The sequence below is a fragment of the Mycteria americana genome, chromosome 2, assembly GCF_035582795.1.
Source record: "Mycteria americana isolate JAX WOST 10 ecotype Jacksonville Zoo and Gardens chromosome 2, USCA_MyAme_1.0, whole genome shotgun sequence".
NCBI classification, from domain to species: domain Eukaryota; kingdom Metazoa; phylum Chordata; class Aves; order Ciconiiformes; family Ciconiidae; genus Mycteria; species Mycteria americana.
Window position 1 is genome coordinate 127,635,295 of NC_134366.1, and position 20,117 is coordinate 127,655,411.

Sequence of the window (20,117 nt, forward strand, 5' to 3'; positions counted from 1 at the left end):
TCAGAAAACTTAAAAGGGTATGGCTGCCTTAGTTACTCTGACATTTCTGACCGTATACAAAACCCAATATTACTAAACCAGCGGGGAGGCAGGCGGACTGTATTTAAAGAGTTAAACAAGCATACATATAGAACTTCAGATTGCTCAGGGAAGCTATTAAAGTAGACCAAGCTCTTGTTGAACGAGCAATCGTTTTCAAAAATGCATGTATCAATGGCATCACCGTAGTACAATCTGATGCAAAACGAAGCTCAGCTAGCTATTCTTCACGATAAAACAGCTCCACCTTTAATTCTTTCCCCAAAGTCTTACGAAAATCTAAGAAACTTCCAGAAATGTTCATTCTTGCCCAAATAACATAAAAGTAGTCTCTGATCACTCAACAGCATAATTTTTTGACTTGGGAACAACATTGGCAGATTGATGATTTAATGTAAAAAACCCCAAAGCATATGTAAAACTCAAGTTGTCAGAGGGCTTTGACGCATGAAAAGGTTACCATGCATCAGCTGCTCTGTCGTTTAGTCGCTGTGCATTCTTTTACTCTGTAACGAGTGCTCAACGTGAGATAATTTAAGGCAGGCACAGAAATACCACGGTGTAGCTTAAAAGCCTATATAGACCTACCAATAGCATCACAAGACATGGTATTTATGCCTCTAGTTAAATGGTTTGCATATCTGCATAAATCCCGTCCATCTATCCCTATTGCAGGTGCACCCACACCTGCCTGGGAAATCACATATCCCTCACTCAGAGTAGGATAATTTACCATACTGTTGGTATATGCTGCTATTTGCAGAACTGCGCACACAGTTACCATTGTGCAGCTCATGGACAATAACTTGTTCGTGTGCCAAAAATCAGGACTACTTTATTCTTGAGGAAATGTGTGTATGGTAGTCTGCCATTAAAACTTGTAATTTTGTACTGATCCTAGTGAGGCAAAGAGGAAACATTTTTCTGAAAACGTTGTTCTGGAGTTGATACAGAAGGCAGTGGCTTAAGTTTCTAAAGTATTTTGTTATTTATATTTTTCACCATAAAATCAACATTCATTTATTATTAAAAGCAGCAAAAACGTGTATTTGGCAGTTATTAAAGACAGATGGAAGAATGTTTAAAATTTCAGTTTTCCACCAAAGGAGCATCCTTCCAAGATTTCATTGTATTATAGGATTTTTTTCTACAGGAAACTATTTCCAAAAGCCATTTCTGCTTTCTCATTAAATTTTGATAATTTCTGAAAGTTTCATTGTCTCTACTGTTTATTAAATTAATTATGAGTTAGTACAGTGTATGAAAACACTGAAATGAACATACAACATTTAATATAATAACATATCTAAATACAACATTGCGATATATTGTCTATGTCAAAATACGTTTTTCATATGATGAAAAAGAAAAATGTCAGAATTTCAAAGTTAATGGCTTTAAAAATTTTCTTTCACAGGAAATTTGGAGATTTTTGCTTTTCAATATAATGTCAAGCATTTTTGAAAATATTGCAACTTCCTGCTTCTAACCGAGTTTAGCAGATGATAATTTAGACTTTCATGGCATGTTAATATATACTTTCCTGGACAATACAGTGCACCAGACAAAACCACCAGCTACAACAAACTCATCCATACGTGCTGGTACAAGAGGCTGGAATTTTCACTCCCAGCCAAGGGGCTTAATAAAATACAGACCACTGATGGACCTGGTGTCCCGAATAAAAGCTTAAGGACATATCACTAATGTGGCAGTTTGAAATCTTGTTTCCCTGGGGCTAGATAATGAAAAAAAGTTCTGCTGTCCACTGTAAGAGAAGGAAAACACCAGTTCCAAACCAAGGAGGAGGGAGATTTCTTTGCCTTGCCAGCCCAGCTGGATATAACAGGAATGATCAGACTGCATCTCTTGAATGACGTGAAGCTATCAAGCAGCTCCAATACATCTCTCCTGTCAGAACCATGCCTCATGACAAGGGCTATGCTGAGCTGGAAATTGCAGGGTAATGCATATGGCAAACTGTGAGAAGTGAGCCAGCAAGGGCTGCAAAGGTCAATATTGCTCGGTTTTGGACCCCATCTGACCACCTTGACCTGCGCTATCCTGAAGTGAAAAGGTGAGAACATGGGCAGCTTCACGTTCTGTAGCTTGCAGACATACTTTTTAGCACAAGGGTTGCTATGGAGAGAAAGATTGGACATCTCTGCACTAGGAGGAGGATCTCCTCTAGAGAGAAAAGATTACAATACATACCGTCTGCCATCTCCCTTATAAAAGCACAGTAAATAGACATCCACAAAGACTTATTGCAACGTCATCATCTAGATCAAGAATTAAGGATTTAAGCTGGTAGAGTGAAGATAGAAGAAGGTGAGATGACTATTGACAACACTTATTTCTATCAGCTGAAAAATAAATACAATGAATCCTGTTCTGGCTCCTCTTTTCTTCATTCTATTGCCACGGCAGCTCCCCACTTGAGGCAAGGTGTTCCTCATAGGTAAACAAAAGTAGTGCAATTACTTCTTAATTATTCTTTCTAGGAAAACCTAGTTACACAAGCAACTTGTAAAGATGTTAAGATTTTCTGCCTAAAATTAAAATTGTCCTGAATGTATGCAAAGCTCTCCCCTCAAATAAATGTTTCAAGTGATGTGAAGATTCAGAAAATGCTTCAACAGCAATAACTGGGATGGACGCTGTGTTGTAATAATTTGGATACACTTGACTAATGCAGTTATTCGCAATGAGGTTGGCACAGTGCCCAAAGCATTGAGCAAACAAATACAGCAAGACATTCAGTTTAGCGTCTTCCATTACTGCATTGAGATCTTTGTTCGGTCCAGGGGTGTTGTGGATGCTATAGCGTACTCTATCATCAAAAATTGCTAAAATATATTTATATTTCTTTGTTAAATTCACCAGTGTGTTTTATGTAAAAAATGCTGGTGAGGCACAAGCATTTTTAATCAAATTAGTATGCAACATAAGGCAGCTGTGTATTCAAATGGGTTTTTAAGCAATTTGGTTGTTTTCTTTATAATAACAGGAAAGAACATTTTGATTTTGAAGGTGACAGAGGCAATATTACCAGAATTAAACAATCTGAATTAGCTTTTTCATGAAATGTAATATGTTTTATGCTTTTAGATGGGATGCTCCACTGCTTTCAGATGAGCCTTTCACTGTCACAGTCAATGGCCAGGAACAGAATAAGCTCTGGAGGTAGGATTATCCTCAAATTTAATTTTTTTTAGAAGGAGCTAATGGCAAATGTTTCTAGCGAACTTTAGGTGCATCTACGTTATAACTAGAGAACCAAGACAGGATATTAAAAGAAAAGATAAGTACGAAATTAGTAAACAAAGTTTGACATTTTGCTTAGCTTGAATTTGATGTCTGAAATGAATATAATCTCTACAAAGCTTGTACATATATAATATTATATAGTATATATTTTTGTTTTCAGATACCCATAGGAAGAAAATAATAGAAATCATTTACATGTATAATATGGTGCCAAAGAAACATATCTTCCAAACATTTACATACTAGCTTGTGTAACATGATAGAGATTTCTGCAAGGAGTGGATGTGAATTTGGTTTTATTATATCTCAGGGTGAGGAAGTTTTCCTCTGTTCTATAAAACTGCAGTTTGAATCAGATCCACAAAGGACGCTAGTTCACTAATACTGTAAATAATAATCCTCTGGAAAATAACATAGAGAGTCAATATTTTATATCATTCATTGACTTTGGGGTCAAGTGTACTGAGTATCAAATAAAAAATACTTTTTTTCTTAACTGTCACCAGCAACGGTTGTTCAGCAAATTAGGCTGGATTCTTTCTATCTGACACTTCATCACAACCCTCCTAGGTCCCCTGAGGGTTTTCCAGTTGTACCTGTGCAAATCCACTTCTTTAGAGAAGTCCACACAGAGGTATCTGTGTATGCTGTATATTATTCTCATGTACTCGGCTGGCCTAAGGAAAGCAGAGCAGGGAGACGGGGAGTGACAAAGGAGAATGTAGGATGCCTACAGAGCATATTTGGTGTACCTAAGACCTGGGTGTAGTGAACTATTAGAGTAGCGTAACTCTATACAATTCCTGACGTATGCCTTGCAGTAGAATGAAAACTTGGGGACAGAATTACCAGTAGGATGGAATTATTTTCAGCACTGTTTTAAAGTAACTAGACTGGACTTTGCACTGAAATGATACGGTGTTCACAGCCATTTAAGGCCAAGAGATTTAAAAAGCTACTCCTTGGTTTAGGAACCTCTTCTAGAGTGCCACATACCACTTCTCTGCCCTGAGTTTTCCCTAGGCTTGTGGCAGCTGCATGCCCTCTGAAGGCTGTATATGAGAGGCAAGTACCCAGAAAGGTGGTTCTCTCGCGGAGTGGTCTCTGGGAAGCATCTCCCAACTTTGCCAAGAGTGGTGAAAAAGCTCATAGATCTAAAAACATGTTTTGCAAGTTATGCAGCTTTAATGAAGTCACACATTCATGGTCACAGAATAATCCTTTGTATAAGTCTTATTTTAGACTATGTAATCTTGAGATTTCAATTCACACTTTTTTTAGTTATAGTGGATAACTGCCCTCTGTGCCTGCCACAGAATGAGAGAGACAGTAAGAGGTTTGACGCCTGGCTGTGTCACTTCGTTCCTAGAATTAACCCAGAAAGGAGCATTGCTGGGATCCCAATATGAAGAGGAAACACAAGAGTCATAGGGTACCATCGGGAGCACTGGGAAAGGAGACTGCTTGGGTGGATGACAAAAAGTAGTCATTATTTCAGTGAGTCTGGAGGAAGATGCACATCCAAGATGACATTTCAAGAAGGCAAATTTTTCTTGGAGTCTTTGTTGCTGTCTTTGTACAGCCATTTTGAGAACCTTAGAAATGGAGAAACACACAAGTGGGATGATAGAGCAATCAACACTGGACTTCTCAATAGAAGAACAAGAGGAATGTCTTGTATTATCTGGTAGTTCACCAATGCAGAAATCAGATTGCTATTGTTTAAAATGATGCTTGGGTTTCTTTCTGATGTGTTACTTCAGCCAATTTGCTCTCATTGGCTGAGGGAAGTTAGACATGCATCCCTGACACCAGAAATGTACATACCATCCATATCACCATGCTCATAATTACAAAAAAAATTTCTGAAGGCAACCTTTCAAATGCAAGAAAAAAGCTTCTTAAGGGTAAGCACCAGTCCATAATTAGATAGCCTTTCTTATAATTCTATGATTTCCAAGAACTGAGATAAAGAGTCTGGCAATATAAGACCTGTAATCACCTAGAAATAGCCATAGAGTATTCTGCAATATGTCAAGACAAAAAGAATTATTCAGAAAACTTCAGGCCATTAGTGTTAGCCAGAATTCTTTTGCAAGAATATTACTAGAAATAATGATATGGGACAAGATTACAAGACATTTAGAAATGGGTGATTTAGTTAGGGGCAGACAGCATATATTCACTAAAGGTAAATTATGTCTGACAAACTAGCTTGAATCTGATTATTTTAATGTTCTGTTGTTGAAGGAATGAATTAATGTCTTCAATTTATCTGATTTTCAAAACTATATTTGATATTTGCCATGAAAGAGACCTAGTTTACAAAGGGGGAATTTCAGGCAGTTATTCAAATAGAGTGAAAATTATCTCAGGAAAATGAAAGAGCATGTCAATTAACAATAACACTTCAGGTGGAAAAACGTATACAAGCAGCAGTCAATAAGCACCACTTTACTTGACCTATTACACAAATTGCAGTGAAATCAATGTCAAGAATGGCTAGATTTAGTGGTAAAACATATTAGGACTAACAAAATTACATTGGGTTACTGGGAAATGGATAGTAAAGCTGCATCAACACAGTTTATCTCTGGAAATTAGAACAATTCTGGTGCCTTTTCATACTATAATTCCTCATTCCCACCCTCTTTTTTGCATTCAGTCATTCACTCTTCAATTCAGCAAATCCTTTTCAGAAACTGTGAATACTCTTTTTTTTAAAAGGGCTAGATAACTTTAAGATATTTATATGATGCATTTATTCCAACAGATCCCAAAACCTGGATTTATCTCTAGTGATTTGCAGGGATTCATACCTGAGAGCATGAATCAATGTGCTACAGCTGCTCCCTAGAGAAGTGAATTTCTAGCCTAGGTCATTGTTTCATTTCTGTCTTTGTTTTGTGGCAAGAACACATCACACTCCTATCTTACAGCCCTCTTCAATCAGGGCATTAGATATAATTCCTTCAGTCAAGCAAGGAAAAGTAGTTTGCCTTATATTCTTTTGGTTTAACTTCTAATAAAATATTTATCTTAATACAACCCTAAAATTCTTCAGGGAGCACTCAGACTCAGCTCTAAGATTATGTGTTTTAGGACAAATTGACATATATTTTAATCCCATATTAACTTTATAACCAAGACACGTAAAGAGATCTTTGCATCTTCTTTCAGAATTGAAGGAAATTATACTTTTTGAGTGTACTTGGTAGGTCAGATTGAAAACTTCTACCAACTTTGCTCTACGGAAAAGGCGATATAAGTGCTATTTAAAAAAGAGGTATGAGAGAGACTATGTGAAGTTTCAGCTCCACGGCAGTGTGTGAAGGTATCAGCCAGAGTGGCGACGATTCCAGCATCCACCCGATGCTCAGCAGTGCATCCCTCACTTGTCTTGTGCAGGGGACATGCAGGCAAGTGAGTTGGCAAAGCTGTCATTTAGGGTATAGATGTGGCTGCAGGTAAACCTGGTTTGCCAGGTTAGTGTTCTGCCGTATCAGCTCTCCAAGCTGGTAGCCAGTGCAGGCAGCACACCAGCTCGAGGGAGGAGCCAGACTGCAGCTGCAATCATTTAGATTTGCTGAAGTTGTCATGGAACTGTGCTCTGAATGGCCCCATGAAAGGTGGCTGCTATTTACACTTAGGAGTATCTTCAGTGGGCCACTTGTGGTGGAACTGTGCATCCTCCCTCAGTCCTTTCTGACCTCAGATACGTGTTGCCACTTCCTCTGTCCCTCACCTCAGTTTGCCTAAGGAGCTGGGGATCACTCACTCCAAAACGATTGCCACAACAGAGTGGCTCACTGCCATCACGTCTGATTTCAACCAAGAAGCAGCAATAGGCCACAAATAACTTAATTGTTTATATGTCAGTATGTTTTTTTAATTTGAAGGTTGACGTGGCATGTCAGGTTGACTGAAAGTTATATCCTTGCTGAAAAATGTCAAATAGACACCAAAGGGAGATGCAAGAGTTTCACACCTCATTGAAGCAAAGGGTTGTTTACTAACGAGTTAAGTATACAAGGTAACTTCTGGGTACAGAAAGAAACTTTATTCTAATAAAGCTTCACTTATTCTCCTGGGTCATATGTTCTGCTAGTTTCAAGGAAAAGATTAAATCCATCTAGACCTCCTAGAAGTTTTGAAAGATGAGAGTGACTCTAGCATGTAAGGTAGTACACTAAGAGACAGGAACATTCACAAAATCTAAAACCTGACAAACACCTTATTCAGAGGGAAGCAGAAAGCTAGTTGAAGATGGGAATTGACACATATTTGCAGCATACCTAGAGTAAATGTAGTTTTTCTTTTATTCTTTGTTAACATTATTTGTATCTGTGTTGTCATTTTTTTATATTCTGAATGAGTGCTCTTACTTACAGACTCAATCTAATTTCAGACAAGAAAAATTTAAAGGAGCTGGGCAAAAGTGCTCTTCACTGAAGGGGGAGTGACACTACAAACCAGGCCTCTGGGACACCTTAACAAGTGTTCCACTATCCCACCACATCCTCACTGTATCCACAGTCTAATGAAAAAGCTTCCATCTGTAATACGCAGGCCAGGTAGGAACAGGAGTACCAGAAGAAGCAGGAGTGGCTTGCAGTGACTGCCAGCAGTCTTGGAAGTCCCCTGACATGCAGTAATATACAGGGGTAAAAGCCTGAACCCTGAAAATTATGGAAGGACTGCACGCCACAATCCCAGGGTTAAGGGTCCTTAAGAAGTGGAAGACTTAAATTCACATTCTCACTGTCTCATTTAGAGCAGAGGTTTGAAAGAAGATGTCATACCTTTCAGTAGCATGCCCAGATTTGGGACCTACATTATTCTGCTACCTACAGTAGCATTCCCAGATCTAGGACCTACCTTCAGCATCACTAATGAAACTACTTCTTTTAGCATAATTTACTCAAAAATTTCTTTCAGAGCAAGGTTCTACTGTTAGATGAACACCTTAATGACTATTTCATCCTTTTTGTCTCCTTCAAAACTAATTATTCACAGTGTGTGACAATACAGTGAGAAATTGAGACAGACTTGGCCAAGGATAATTTGTAACCTGGTCATTCAGGCAGGTGTTCTTGGGAAAGGAGGGAATTTTATTTCCAATCATATTAACAGGATACTTGAACCTGGGAGGATACTGAGCATCTGAATTACTGATATTTAAGTGGGGAAGTCCTCCATCTCCCCTTGCTGAAAAATATCAAATGCCCTCTCTAGATCTACCCATTGGTTTCCGAATATCTTTTGCTTTTAATCAAAACAAACACACTGATAATTTTCAGAAACTAAACTTTTGGTTTCTCCAACCTACAACTTTTTTTTTCCTTTGTCCCAAATTCTGAAAATCTTAGTTTTAGATTATCCTGAAACAAATTTGAAAAATTCTTGGTATTTGTTTCTAACTAAAAATTGACTTGCACAGCTCTGCTATACCCTTTGGCAGTATAGCCAGATTACAAAAGAATGCCCAAATCTTTTCTAGCATAATCTTTTATTCCAGCCTCTTCTACAGTTTACTTACTTGTAAATAATTACAGTAAATGTAATGTAATAGTGCAGCTGACTCACTAATGCTGCAGTCCAGACACTTTAACCTCAGAGATACCATCATTAGATACTACTTTTAAATTTCCCAGGGGAGCAGGAACACAGTTCCTAGCATGGTAAGTAATTGCCAGTGACAAAGCCTGCTAAAATTGAAGAGGAATTTGACTCACTGTCACTAGGAGACAGTAGAGGAATCAGAACAGCATGATAGGTCCCCTCATTCCCACCAGACATTGTTTTACTGACAGGAATCAATATCAGCAATACTGGTAATTTTATATTTTTCTTCTGTGGACCCATCCTAACTGTCTTCTGCTTCAAGCTTTTATTGTTCTTGGGAGGCATCAGTACTTGGATACTTTGGCAGAAGTCTCTCTAGCAAAAGCTTGAACTGGTTCTGCACTGGCAATAGCAGCACATCAAGCTCCTCTTTACTTTGCTTTTCTGCCACTAAAAAATCAGGTTTTTGGGGCACCTTTCAGACCACTTTGTTCTCTAGATCTGTGATTTCATATTTTATTGGCCCATCACATTTTAAAAATAATGCTTAAAAGATCTTAGTGGCTACTCTTACACATGGTCAGAAAAGCACTGTCAGTAAATGGTTGACTGGGAGACCAAAACACGATGAACTCCTTCCTGTTTTTATACCTTTTCTACTTGTTTTCTTAGGTCAGGGATTTTCATCAGAAAGCTGAGGAGGCATATATGATAAAAAAAATTTTTTTTTTCATCTATTCTTTCCAGACAAATCTAGGTGCTCTTACTGCATGCCCCCCAGCTTGTTAATGTAATGCTTTCCAAGAGCTATTGCCTAGGCTCCTTGTTGTTGTCAAGGGAAACCCCCCTGATTCTGCCATTCTTCCTATGGAGAATGATTTGTTTGAATCTCAATATTAATAATTTCAAGACTGCTGGGACAGCAGAATGGCATATCTGCTCTTAGTATGTTCCCTTCTCCATTCCATGGATGCTTGCAATGGTGGGAGGTTAAATATCTAACAGGGGTAAGAAGTTGCCCATCAACATCACTGAGCTATTCTTGCACAGTCTGTGGCAGCCCTTCATTTTTATGCTCAGATGTGAAGCTGAACAGCTCTTAATGAACAATAGTGATAATATTATCTCCAAAACAGGCTCTGGTTGGTGATACACAATGAAGGTGTATCACTCTGAAGTGGAGCACTGAATGCCAGAACAAATTCATGTATGGCACATACCAAAAGAGTCTAATCCATTTAGCTAATCTTTGTTGTGAGATAGGTCTGTTCCACAGGATCTTGACCCTTGTTGTCATAATGCTAATGAGGCCTTCAACCAAATCTGTATTAGGCTATTTTCTGTGTCTTTGTGAAAATGACTGATTTGGAAAGCTAATGTGATTCACACCTTGCATCAGTTTCTTTCCACGCTGTGTTTCAAAGGATAAAGTGATTCTGCTTTCTCACTCCAAATTTCTATTTAAGCCATCTCTCCTTTTTAAAGTTAATTTTAAGATTAGTCATTAACGTGTGGTAGCCGTAAGTCCTGTCACTTTTCATAATATTTCTTATTCTCAACACGTAAGATGGTAATTCTACCTGCTTTTCTTACAAGAAGGGATATTATCTATGTGGACAAACTTGAACAAAAAAAGACTGCTGACAGCTATAATAGTTTCCTTGAGATGGTTGCTTACATAGAATTACATTCTCCATATAAATTTCTTCTTTTATGAATCTTCTAGTAAATGAATTAGATAATTTAAATTATAGAGTGCATAGTAGGATTGGAGCTGTCCAGCACATTATTGGAAATCTTTTTCCCCATTCTGAATTGAAAGAAAATGCAAAAAAAACTTTTTTGTGAAACCAAAAGCTTGGAATACCTTTTTTTTCCCCCTCAGAAATACCAACATATAGTATTTCTATGATGAAACATATTCCCTGAGATCTCTGGTAGACTCAAGGGTTATAACAGTTTCATAAGTGATCTAAATTTGTGGGAAGTAATGAAAACTGAAAAGAATAATGATTGTTAGAACAAAAAGGTGTTATGACATCTAGACTTCCCATCTCTATGAGAATTTAATGTGTCACTCAATAAATCTGGACTCCCAGCATGCCATAGGTCTTTCCCAACTATCTTTATGACTATCAAGCAGATTGCTGTCCTCAAACTCCTCAAATACTATGTCTGCCACAATCTGCCTTACTGGGACAAGTGTCCTTGGGAGTTACCCAAACTGCAGAGAGAGGTTTGACTTAAAAGCTGCAAGCTGGTTGCCTCAGCTCCATGGGCTACAGCTAGGAAAGCCCTGGTTCCAGTAGAGGTTCTGGAGCTGTATCTTCACATGACTGGTTCAGAGTATGCATAAATACACACGGACGTCCAACACAGTCAGTTAAGAATTGTTTTGTCAAACTTTTTCCAGCTAATTCTAGCTGAGACCATTCTTGCTGATGTATGCTATTTTAATCCTTTCTGAGCAGAAAGGTATAAGAAGGTGTAATACAAAGTTTCTACCAGTTTCTAGAATAACAGTTTGCATAACAAGGCGCATTAATCTTATACGTTAAACTATTAGGAATTTTTTAGTTTTTCAAGCGTACAAGCATGTAAAATGTATGCCTAATAAGACTTTAACATAAGTACCCCTAGCAAGGCATTTGGTATGAGTTACAGTGTAGGTGTGCTTTATAATCCTGAAAGATTCTAATAACTTTGTTTATGAGCAAAAAAGGAAAGCAAAAGTATGATTTTTATTAATTTAGAGCATTTTGTTGGTTGTTTGCTGCAAGTTTTTTTGGTCAGTTATTAAATGCTAAGTCAAGCTATTTTGACACCAAATATTTTTATAAAGTATTTGCAAGATTAAGCTATAACGCTGTGACCTTAATGATGCTCTTAATGTAAGTTTGAAGTAAATGTGAATGAACGTGAATTTATGTAGCTAATAAGAATGTAAATCTCAAACTATTAATCCATGTGGTTAAAAATGAACATGTAAAGTAGATAAGATATGGATATCTTTTGAACGTTTCCTCAGGAAGTTGTTTACTACTCTGCAACCATTCAACCTGGCTACTTTACGTGTAAATAAGAGAAAGTAAGTAAAAACTTCAAAGAAAAAAAAAGGGAGGGGGGAGTTGAATTCAATAATGGAAGCTATTCTGCCTGTTGATTCTGCCCTTTCTAATGAAATAAATTTGTGACGCAGTAATAATTCTAACATCTCTGTAAAGTGTTACAGAACAAACCAGTGTTATATTAGGGGCAAGTCAGCACACATACGTAGATTTTCCAGTACAAAAATCTCAGAACCGTGGGATCAAGGTAAGGTTTACTTCCTAAGCCAAGTGTATTGTAAAACTTGCCCAAAGCTAAGTATCCTAGTTAAACAGTATTTTCATGGATACATGAAACAAGACAGAAGATCACACCTACCAGCTGACTGAGGATTGATCAGCCTCAGACCAGATCTTTCGTGCAATGTGTGCATACAAGCACATTAATGTCTATGTACATGTTAGAAGGAATCGTCTAGTAGAACTGCTAACAATGTCCATCTCTTTCTACTTTGATTAGTAAAAAAAGAGGTGCTACCCTAGTCTGTCTTCTCCTATTCTGTTCAGCCTGTGCTCAACAGAGTCTGGAAGAAGCATATGGATGTGGGGGAAAAAAAGAACACAATTACATTCTTTTTAATTAAAGGTAGAATCTATTAGGAAATAATGAAAAAGAAAGTTATGCTTTAAGGTAAAAAGCTGCTAGTGGAAGAACTGAGCTCACACAAGTTTCTTTGATCTTGTGTCTCTAAGTGAAGTTACTGATATGCAGCAATTCAACACATGAAAAAACCCTCTACTGATTAAATTATTTGATGTTTTACAAAATATGTATTTTTTTTATTGCCTGATACCTTTAAACTCAAAAGCTGACATCACAACCTCCTTAGCATCAACTCCTGTCAATATAGCTCTGGAGGAATATTTGATCTATAGTCAAAGTTGCTGGCTTTGTGAAATCAAGGTCTGTGCATAATGGCATCGCCATCCATGACCCCCTATTTAAAGACTGTCTACTGTAGGAAACCTGAGCCATTACAACTACTTGGAATATTCTGATTCGTCTTGTTTGTCTTGATATCATAGGTGGCACCGAGGCAGAAAAGGTGGAAAGTATGCTGAAAACACCTATGAACATACAGGAAAAAAAGCATTTTTTCTCATCTTTTCTCTCCAGGCATTAGAGAATACTCAATTTTAAAAATAAATGCCTAAATGAATTATCAAATTTCTATATTTCTTTTAGAAAAAGCCAAAGAGATTTCACTTCCTGTAATGGGACATCTTCTTCTGGGAGACTGTAGGATCTTACTAACACTGAAGTCCTGCAGACATCACAGTGTTCTGGGACTGCTTCTGTCCTATGCAACAAAACTGTAACCTAACTAGCCACTGATATGGCTGATGCACATGGAAAGGAGACTGACTTCTCTATAAATTATCTCAATAACTTCCTTTTGCTATCAAACTAATAATTTGATTTGGCTGCCTGTTGTATTAATTTTCTGATCGAGTCATTTGAACTTATTGAGTTATTGATTCAAATTTAATTATAACATTAACTTGATGTTTACATTGTTTAAATATAATTAGCTCAAAGAAAGTTTAGTAAATTTGCATAATAAAAAGCTTGCTGAAGATACATTTTTCCCCTCATGTTTTCATATGAAACTGGCTTTTCTGTCAATTTACCGTAATGTCAAATTCTAAAGGCAGAAAGAACCTCAGTTAAAAATACTGGAAATGATACATTTTTGCTTACTAGCTACTATCTAGTCTTGTTATACTGGCAAAAACCAAATGTTGGCTCCATTACCCATTTCTGTTCCTAATCAAAACAGCTCTGAAAGCTGGTTAAACATTTAATTTAAAAACAGATAACAATTCTGATATTTATTCTATGAGAATTGTTATTTCTTTCACACTGAATCCTTGACATTATTTTTCATTTAAGATTTGTAAGGAAATGAGAATGGGGGGCCATATTTTGCTGTAATAGTATCCATGCTTTCACTATTAGTCTTGTGAAGACATAAAGCAATCCAAGATCTCCAGATAAGTGAACTGACTAAGCAAAAACACAATTTAGAACCAGAAATTATTGTTTTGTTTATATGAGAACAGTATTCTTTTCAGTTAGGTCAATGAATGGGAACAACAAAATCAGAAGCAATTAATTGCCTAAACCGTCATGTGTCCATTGTCAGATTTACTTTATATTTTATTTGGTCTTTCTAAACAACAGGGACATTATTTTCAAAACAATTATATCCCAGATAAGCAATATACTAAAAGCAGAAATATCCAAGAGGGCTCAGAGTCAAATACATGCATGAGAAAGACATGAAAATATGTTCTCTATAAAAGCATAAAAGAACTTCACTTGACTTGCATGACTTTTTGTATCAAGCATGCTACAGCAGTCTTTTGATTCTAATATGAAACTATAGTAAGGATCATTGCACTAATGCATGAGGATTTGTGATAATGTTGCAGAAATTTTACTGTCAAAACTGAACTGCAGTGTAATGACTTTTGTTATCATGGTTTCTAATAACTATTCAGCATGAATTGACCCTACATATGTTTTACTGCAATAATATGTCAGTTATCCAGAAAGTAAAAAAAACCAGAAATCAATAGGGCCCCTCCCCCCAAACTCTTACGATAATGTGGCCACCTGAAGATAGCAGATCATGAATACGAGAATGAATATTTTACTTGCATTTTAAAGCAATTATAATTTGCACGGAGACTATTTTAAAATAGAAGTTATATGAACGAAAACAATTACTAAAGTCTTGTAAGACTGTACCACTTGCAGTGTTAAGGACAGATTCAAGTAAATATTCAGATGACATCTCATACCTCTATATTCAGGAATCAACTCTAATTTCATTATGAGAACAAATGCTGATGTCTACAGTACAATCATTGACATGTTAGCGCAATACATTAGAAGTATCAAATTTTACTCATGGAATAGATACTCTAATAGCTATGATATGGATATGGTAAAGATATATTCTAATACCTATGAAAGATATGGTAAATAATTACATTTGGTTTTCATGCACAATCATATTCCTGGTGCTAATATACTAGCCATCAAGATTTCCAGAAGAAACTGCTGTTACATATTTGCAGGGCAGAAGCTGTATTAGGCAACATTTTGTTACTGAAAGTCTACCACATAAAGACAAACCTAGAAATTTTCTACACACAAGATTCTGCCACATCAAAATATGCATGTAAAAGCAAATAATCTATCAGCATTATAAAAAAAATCTAACTTCCCTCAAAACCAAATATTTAGGGAAAATATTAGGTACTAAATAGCATGTGTTTAAAGATAATATCAAGATCCACCAGTGTTTGTTCCAATGTCATCTAGAAAAGATGGAAATGTGGGATTCATGCTATAATGAAGCTAGCACATCCAACATGACAGACATGCCATTGGTTAGTGGAAGATATATATGAGGGAAACCAAATTAAAGAATGTCTTTGTGGAGGGAAGCGTCTTTCTCAAAGAGAGTAAACTAACAGACAATAAGAGTATCAGACTGCCCTGATATTTGATCAAATCAAACATTAGGATAAATACAAATGCTTTGTGGTAGTGATTATATATGTAATAAACTATCTTTGCAGACAGAAAAAATATTTTATTTTTTGTTAATGAAACTAAATTTTATGTATTTATGGTCTGACCAGCAGCTATCCAAAAATACCATACTTTTTAAAAAAATAAAATTAATTAGGTAAGCAAAACATCATCTCAAAGTCATATAGCCATTACATCGCTACGGTCATTTGAAATCTCTACAAAATACTGTCTAGAGATAAGATTACAAATGAACATTAGCAGATTCTAAAGTCTTTGGCACACAATAAGAATATGGTTTAAAAACCTTCAAATGCTTGAATGTGATTTAAAAAATTATACCAAGTCAAATGAACATAATGGTAGCTCAGAATTTTTTAAATATCTGCATTTAGGAGTTCAGTTTACAGACACACTAGAGTGACTCTCCACCTTTAAGCTTAACTTGCTTGTTTTTCATAACACAAAAAACGATGACTCCAAACACTCTTGCAGAGAAAAGTAATATTGAAAAACTGAACATCAGCACTGTAAATACGAATGAAGCCAGAAAAGGTTTCTCACATGCGTGATGTTGTGCTTATACATGCCACAACGCATTTCTGAAATGCTTCTCTCTAAGAACCAAGGTCTTCTGGTTTATACCAGAAGCAGGGAAAATATCTGAGGTTACAATTTGACAAAGAGACTTTTAATGGAACGTATACACTATAAAATTAATAAAAACTTACTGTAGCTTTTCTTTTTTTAAAATTTTGATGAAAACAATGAATCATCACCCCTTACATTTGTCATATTATGTATTCCTTTCTACTTCACAGAAAGTTTATTCTCTATTTAGATCACTTAACCTAAGTTCTTCCCTTCAACAGGACACTACTGACAATCAAGAGTGTTTCTCTTCTGACCACCCACTTCTGTCATTTTTCTGTTTATAGAGTTTTTGCCTTCCCTGTATGTTCTCTGGTACTTCCTTTGGCATCCACTCTTCCCTACGTAGATTTCCTTCCTTTCTTCTATGAAGTTTCCTCCTCTTGTCCTTATCCCTTCTCCCCCCCGGCCCCCCTTCCCTCTCTGTTCTTCAGGATAATTCTCACTCTTCTCCACAGAGTCTCCTGGGACTCTTTTTTAAATCTCTTCTGGTTTCTGATCCTTGAGAGTTCACTGGAATCACTTTTTGTAACATCTTAGACAAAAAACAACTTTAGAAACTTCAACTCTTCTTAGTTAAAGCTGAGATCCTTACCTGGCTTTTTGATTTCAGAAGCTTAACAAAAACATAAAATCTCATGGAATTAGTTAGAATTGAAGAATTTATAATATAATCATGGCACAGAGTTAAGAAGACAAAAGCAGAAGTAGAATTATACACACGCACACAAAAGCATCATACTACCAGTGCTACAGAGTAACTCTTCATTAATCACAGGAATTTATGAAAGCAAGGATGCTCTTCTCATTCACAGTAAACCTGAAACTTGCATGTGTGTTATCGGTTAGGCTACTAACTGTTATAGCATGCTAAAATATCCAGAGGAAAAGTTACCAACATCCAGAAAATGTCAGCGGGGGAGGAAATCCTCTTCTCATCCACCTCATATGTAAAGCAATAGGAAGAAAACACTCATCTCCTCCCAAGAGCATGCCTTTGCATTCCCTATGCAGAAGAAGGTATTATGCTTTTTATGGGCACAGCCCCTCTACTCAGCAATGTATATCCCCTCCACTCAATAAGGGCACCTTCCTCAGTGCAAAGAAGCTTATAAAGTCATGACAAAACACTTCATCTTACCAAAGCATTATTTCACCTATCATCAAGATGGAGCCTTTTCTGGGGCTGAACAAAGCAGCTACTTAGGATCCCAAGGCATACGTACTTCATTAGTTACAGCAGTTACTATAGCCAGTTAAAATTATGCAAAAAAAAAAAAAAAGGCAATTTGCCTTTTACATTAGTATTTGTAAAAATTGGTTTCTAATTTTGAGTAATTGTATATATAGTGGAGAAAGTTCTCAGGATTTAGGGAAGGATGAACACACTTTCTTCTTCTTGAATGTTCATGTCACTGTAATGCATATATATAGCACAGCACCTAGAAAAATCATTACTTTGACACTCCTCCAGAATTGATTTTCTGTTGCAGTTCTAAATTGCTTATTAGCAAAAACCTAAGAAGAAAATACAGCTTCTTTTTAGAGGAGCTGTATGTAATCAACACGTTTTTTCCTTTTGTCATAATTTCTAAATACTTTCTTTACGTGATAATGGTAGAAATATTTTGTTTTAATAGTTGGACTAGTTATTCATTTAACAAAGTGAAGAGTTATCAAAAAGCAAATTAGATCAGTTGTCTCTGTAATCCTCAAATTAATATTGTGAATAGAATTTCTCTTCTTCATACACATACCATTGCTGAACGGCACAGAGGACTGTCAGAAATTCTAAACATTGCCATCACTAATTTCTAACATAAGCTAGGTGTATGTATTGTAATGCTGATTATAAGATCCTATAGAAGAGCAACATACTCATAACCATTTTCTTCATAAACAAGATTTTTAAAAGCCAAACAAATGATTATATAGCACTGCTGATGAAACTAGATCCTGTTGGTATTGCATTGCTATTTTGCTATATTTTACTATGTTTATTTTATTGTATTCAAATTGAGAAGGAAAAAAGCAATAATATATGCCAACTCATTTGCAATTTTCTTTGCTTCCAGACTACATCATTGAGATGCATGGTAATATAATCCATACTACGTCCAGAAGAGGTAAACTGTTGAGTGGGAAATCCGTTTCACAAATATTACCAAGAACTATTAAATTCTGAGAATGTAGAAGACAGATATTCTTACATCCAAAGAAATAAAAGGTCCAGATGATAACATAACATAGATATATTTTTCTGTAGAGAGGCTTGAAGAAAGTATGCCCGAATTCTGCATTCATAAAAAAATACTTTGAATTCTTTCTAGAATCCAGACCTTTTAAGAAAACATTTCAACACTCATAGCATTGCCTCTGCTACCATAATGACAGAACATAATTGACACTCACTTGGAGAAGAAAGATAGGCAATCATTTCTTCTACTTTTTATGTTTTAAATCTCCAACTTGTTCTCCAAATATGGGTATTCCTAAGAATATATGACTTAAAAACAGTTTTGTTCTTGAAATATAGAAGGGCTATGTAGTTAACAAGAATATTTTGGAAAGGATTTTCTTATTTATATTTGTCAGGAACAAACTGAATACACTGAATTTTAAAATTAGAGATTAACTGAGGTAGTAGATGAGGAAATGAGCAATGGATGAAGATATGGGTATAAGACATAAAATGGATTGATAAGAGTAAAGTACTAGCAAATAATCTGAATTTCACATCTACTTTATTTACTTGAAGAGTTCTACACTGTACTTTTAGAGAACAGACTAAAATATCAATATGTCAGGACCTGGTTCCTGCATAAATGACCTGAGTTAATAAAGTTTCTTACCTGAAATTGTTGATGTGAACTTAAGGTCTGTGAGCATGACGACTCAAATGCATATTAATTTTCAGACATGAAGACATGAAAGGCAAGCAAGCAATAACCTGACTAAAATATCTGAACAATATTTTTAAAATTATTATAGCTGGTACTGATAGGCCTGTATTTTGAGAGCTATCTATAAATACAAAGGAAAGAAACAGAAAATACTTTTTCTGTGAATTGGCATTATATTTCCACAACAAATTTTTACAACATCACTTGACTTGGGTTCCACAGGTTTCACTGTTATATTTAAAAAAACAAAACCAAAACCCACAACACCTATGCTTTTAAATGTAACTAATTAGTCAATAAAACTTTACACCTGGCCACTATACCTCCATCATGAAAATTCTTCAAACTAGATTTTACCTTTTTTCATTTTAATTACTGCATAATATATTTATATACAAAAATAAATACATTTCAGGTGCCAAAGTGGAATTCAAGAATAATGAATTTTGAATACCTTACATGAACTGCTCTGTAAAAATAAAAAAAATCCAGAAGTCAAGCAAAAAAATGAAAATATAAAAAGTGTGAAATAGCCAGGAAGAAAATAAGAATTCAGGTGATAGGTATTACTAGCAAGTATTCTATTGTTATTAAGTAGCTGCATTAATCAAATGAATTTTAGAGATGAGATAAATGAATCGAATGAGTGATATTAGCACTGTACCTGCTGATGATCTCTAACGGCAGCTTCCACCCTGATTCTATTGTCATAGAGCTCTGTGAGGTCTTCTTTACTGTTTAAGTAGTAGTTCTGAAAGATTTGATATTCTTGAGCTAACCACAGATTTTCTTTAATGATTTGCTCCAGAGCAGCCTAAAGAGAAAAGTAATTGATTACACTTACTGCAAAATACCTTTCTAAAAAATAAAATTATAGGTCACTTCCACAATTTCCCTGACTCATTCACTTATGAACATCTGCAAAATATAGATGACAAGATTATGGTCTCAGTGAAACAAATGGAAAAACTGCAAATGAATTTCAAGTGGTTAGGATTTTGCTGAATATATTTGTACTGAAGTAAATGTTATTAA

The 20,117-nt window shown here is 35.9% G+C and overlaps 1 protein-coding gene across 1 annotated transcript in view; it reads right to left on the bottom strand.

The window, feature by feature from the left end:
• Nucleotides 1-20,117, bottom strand: part of CCDC178 (coiled-coil domain containing 178) — a 189,179-nt gene that overhangs the window by 41,733 nt on the left and 127,329 nt on the right. Inside the window, exon 18 of the mRNA XM_075495698.1 lies at nucleotides 19,747-19,896. Coding sequence (XP_075351813.1) covers nucleotides 19,747-19,896 — 150 coding nt within the window. The remainder of the gene's footprint in view (nucleotides 1-19,746; nucleotides 19,897-20,117) is intronic.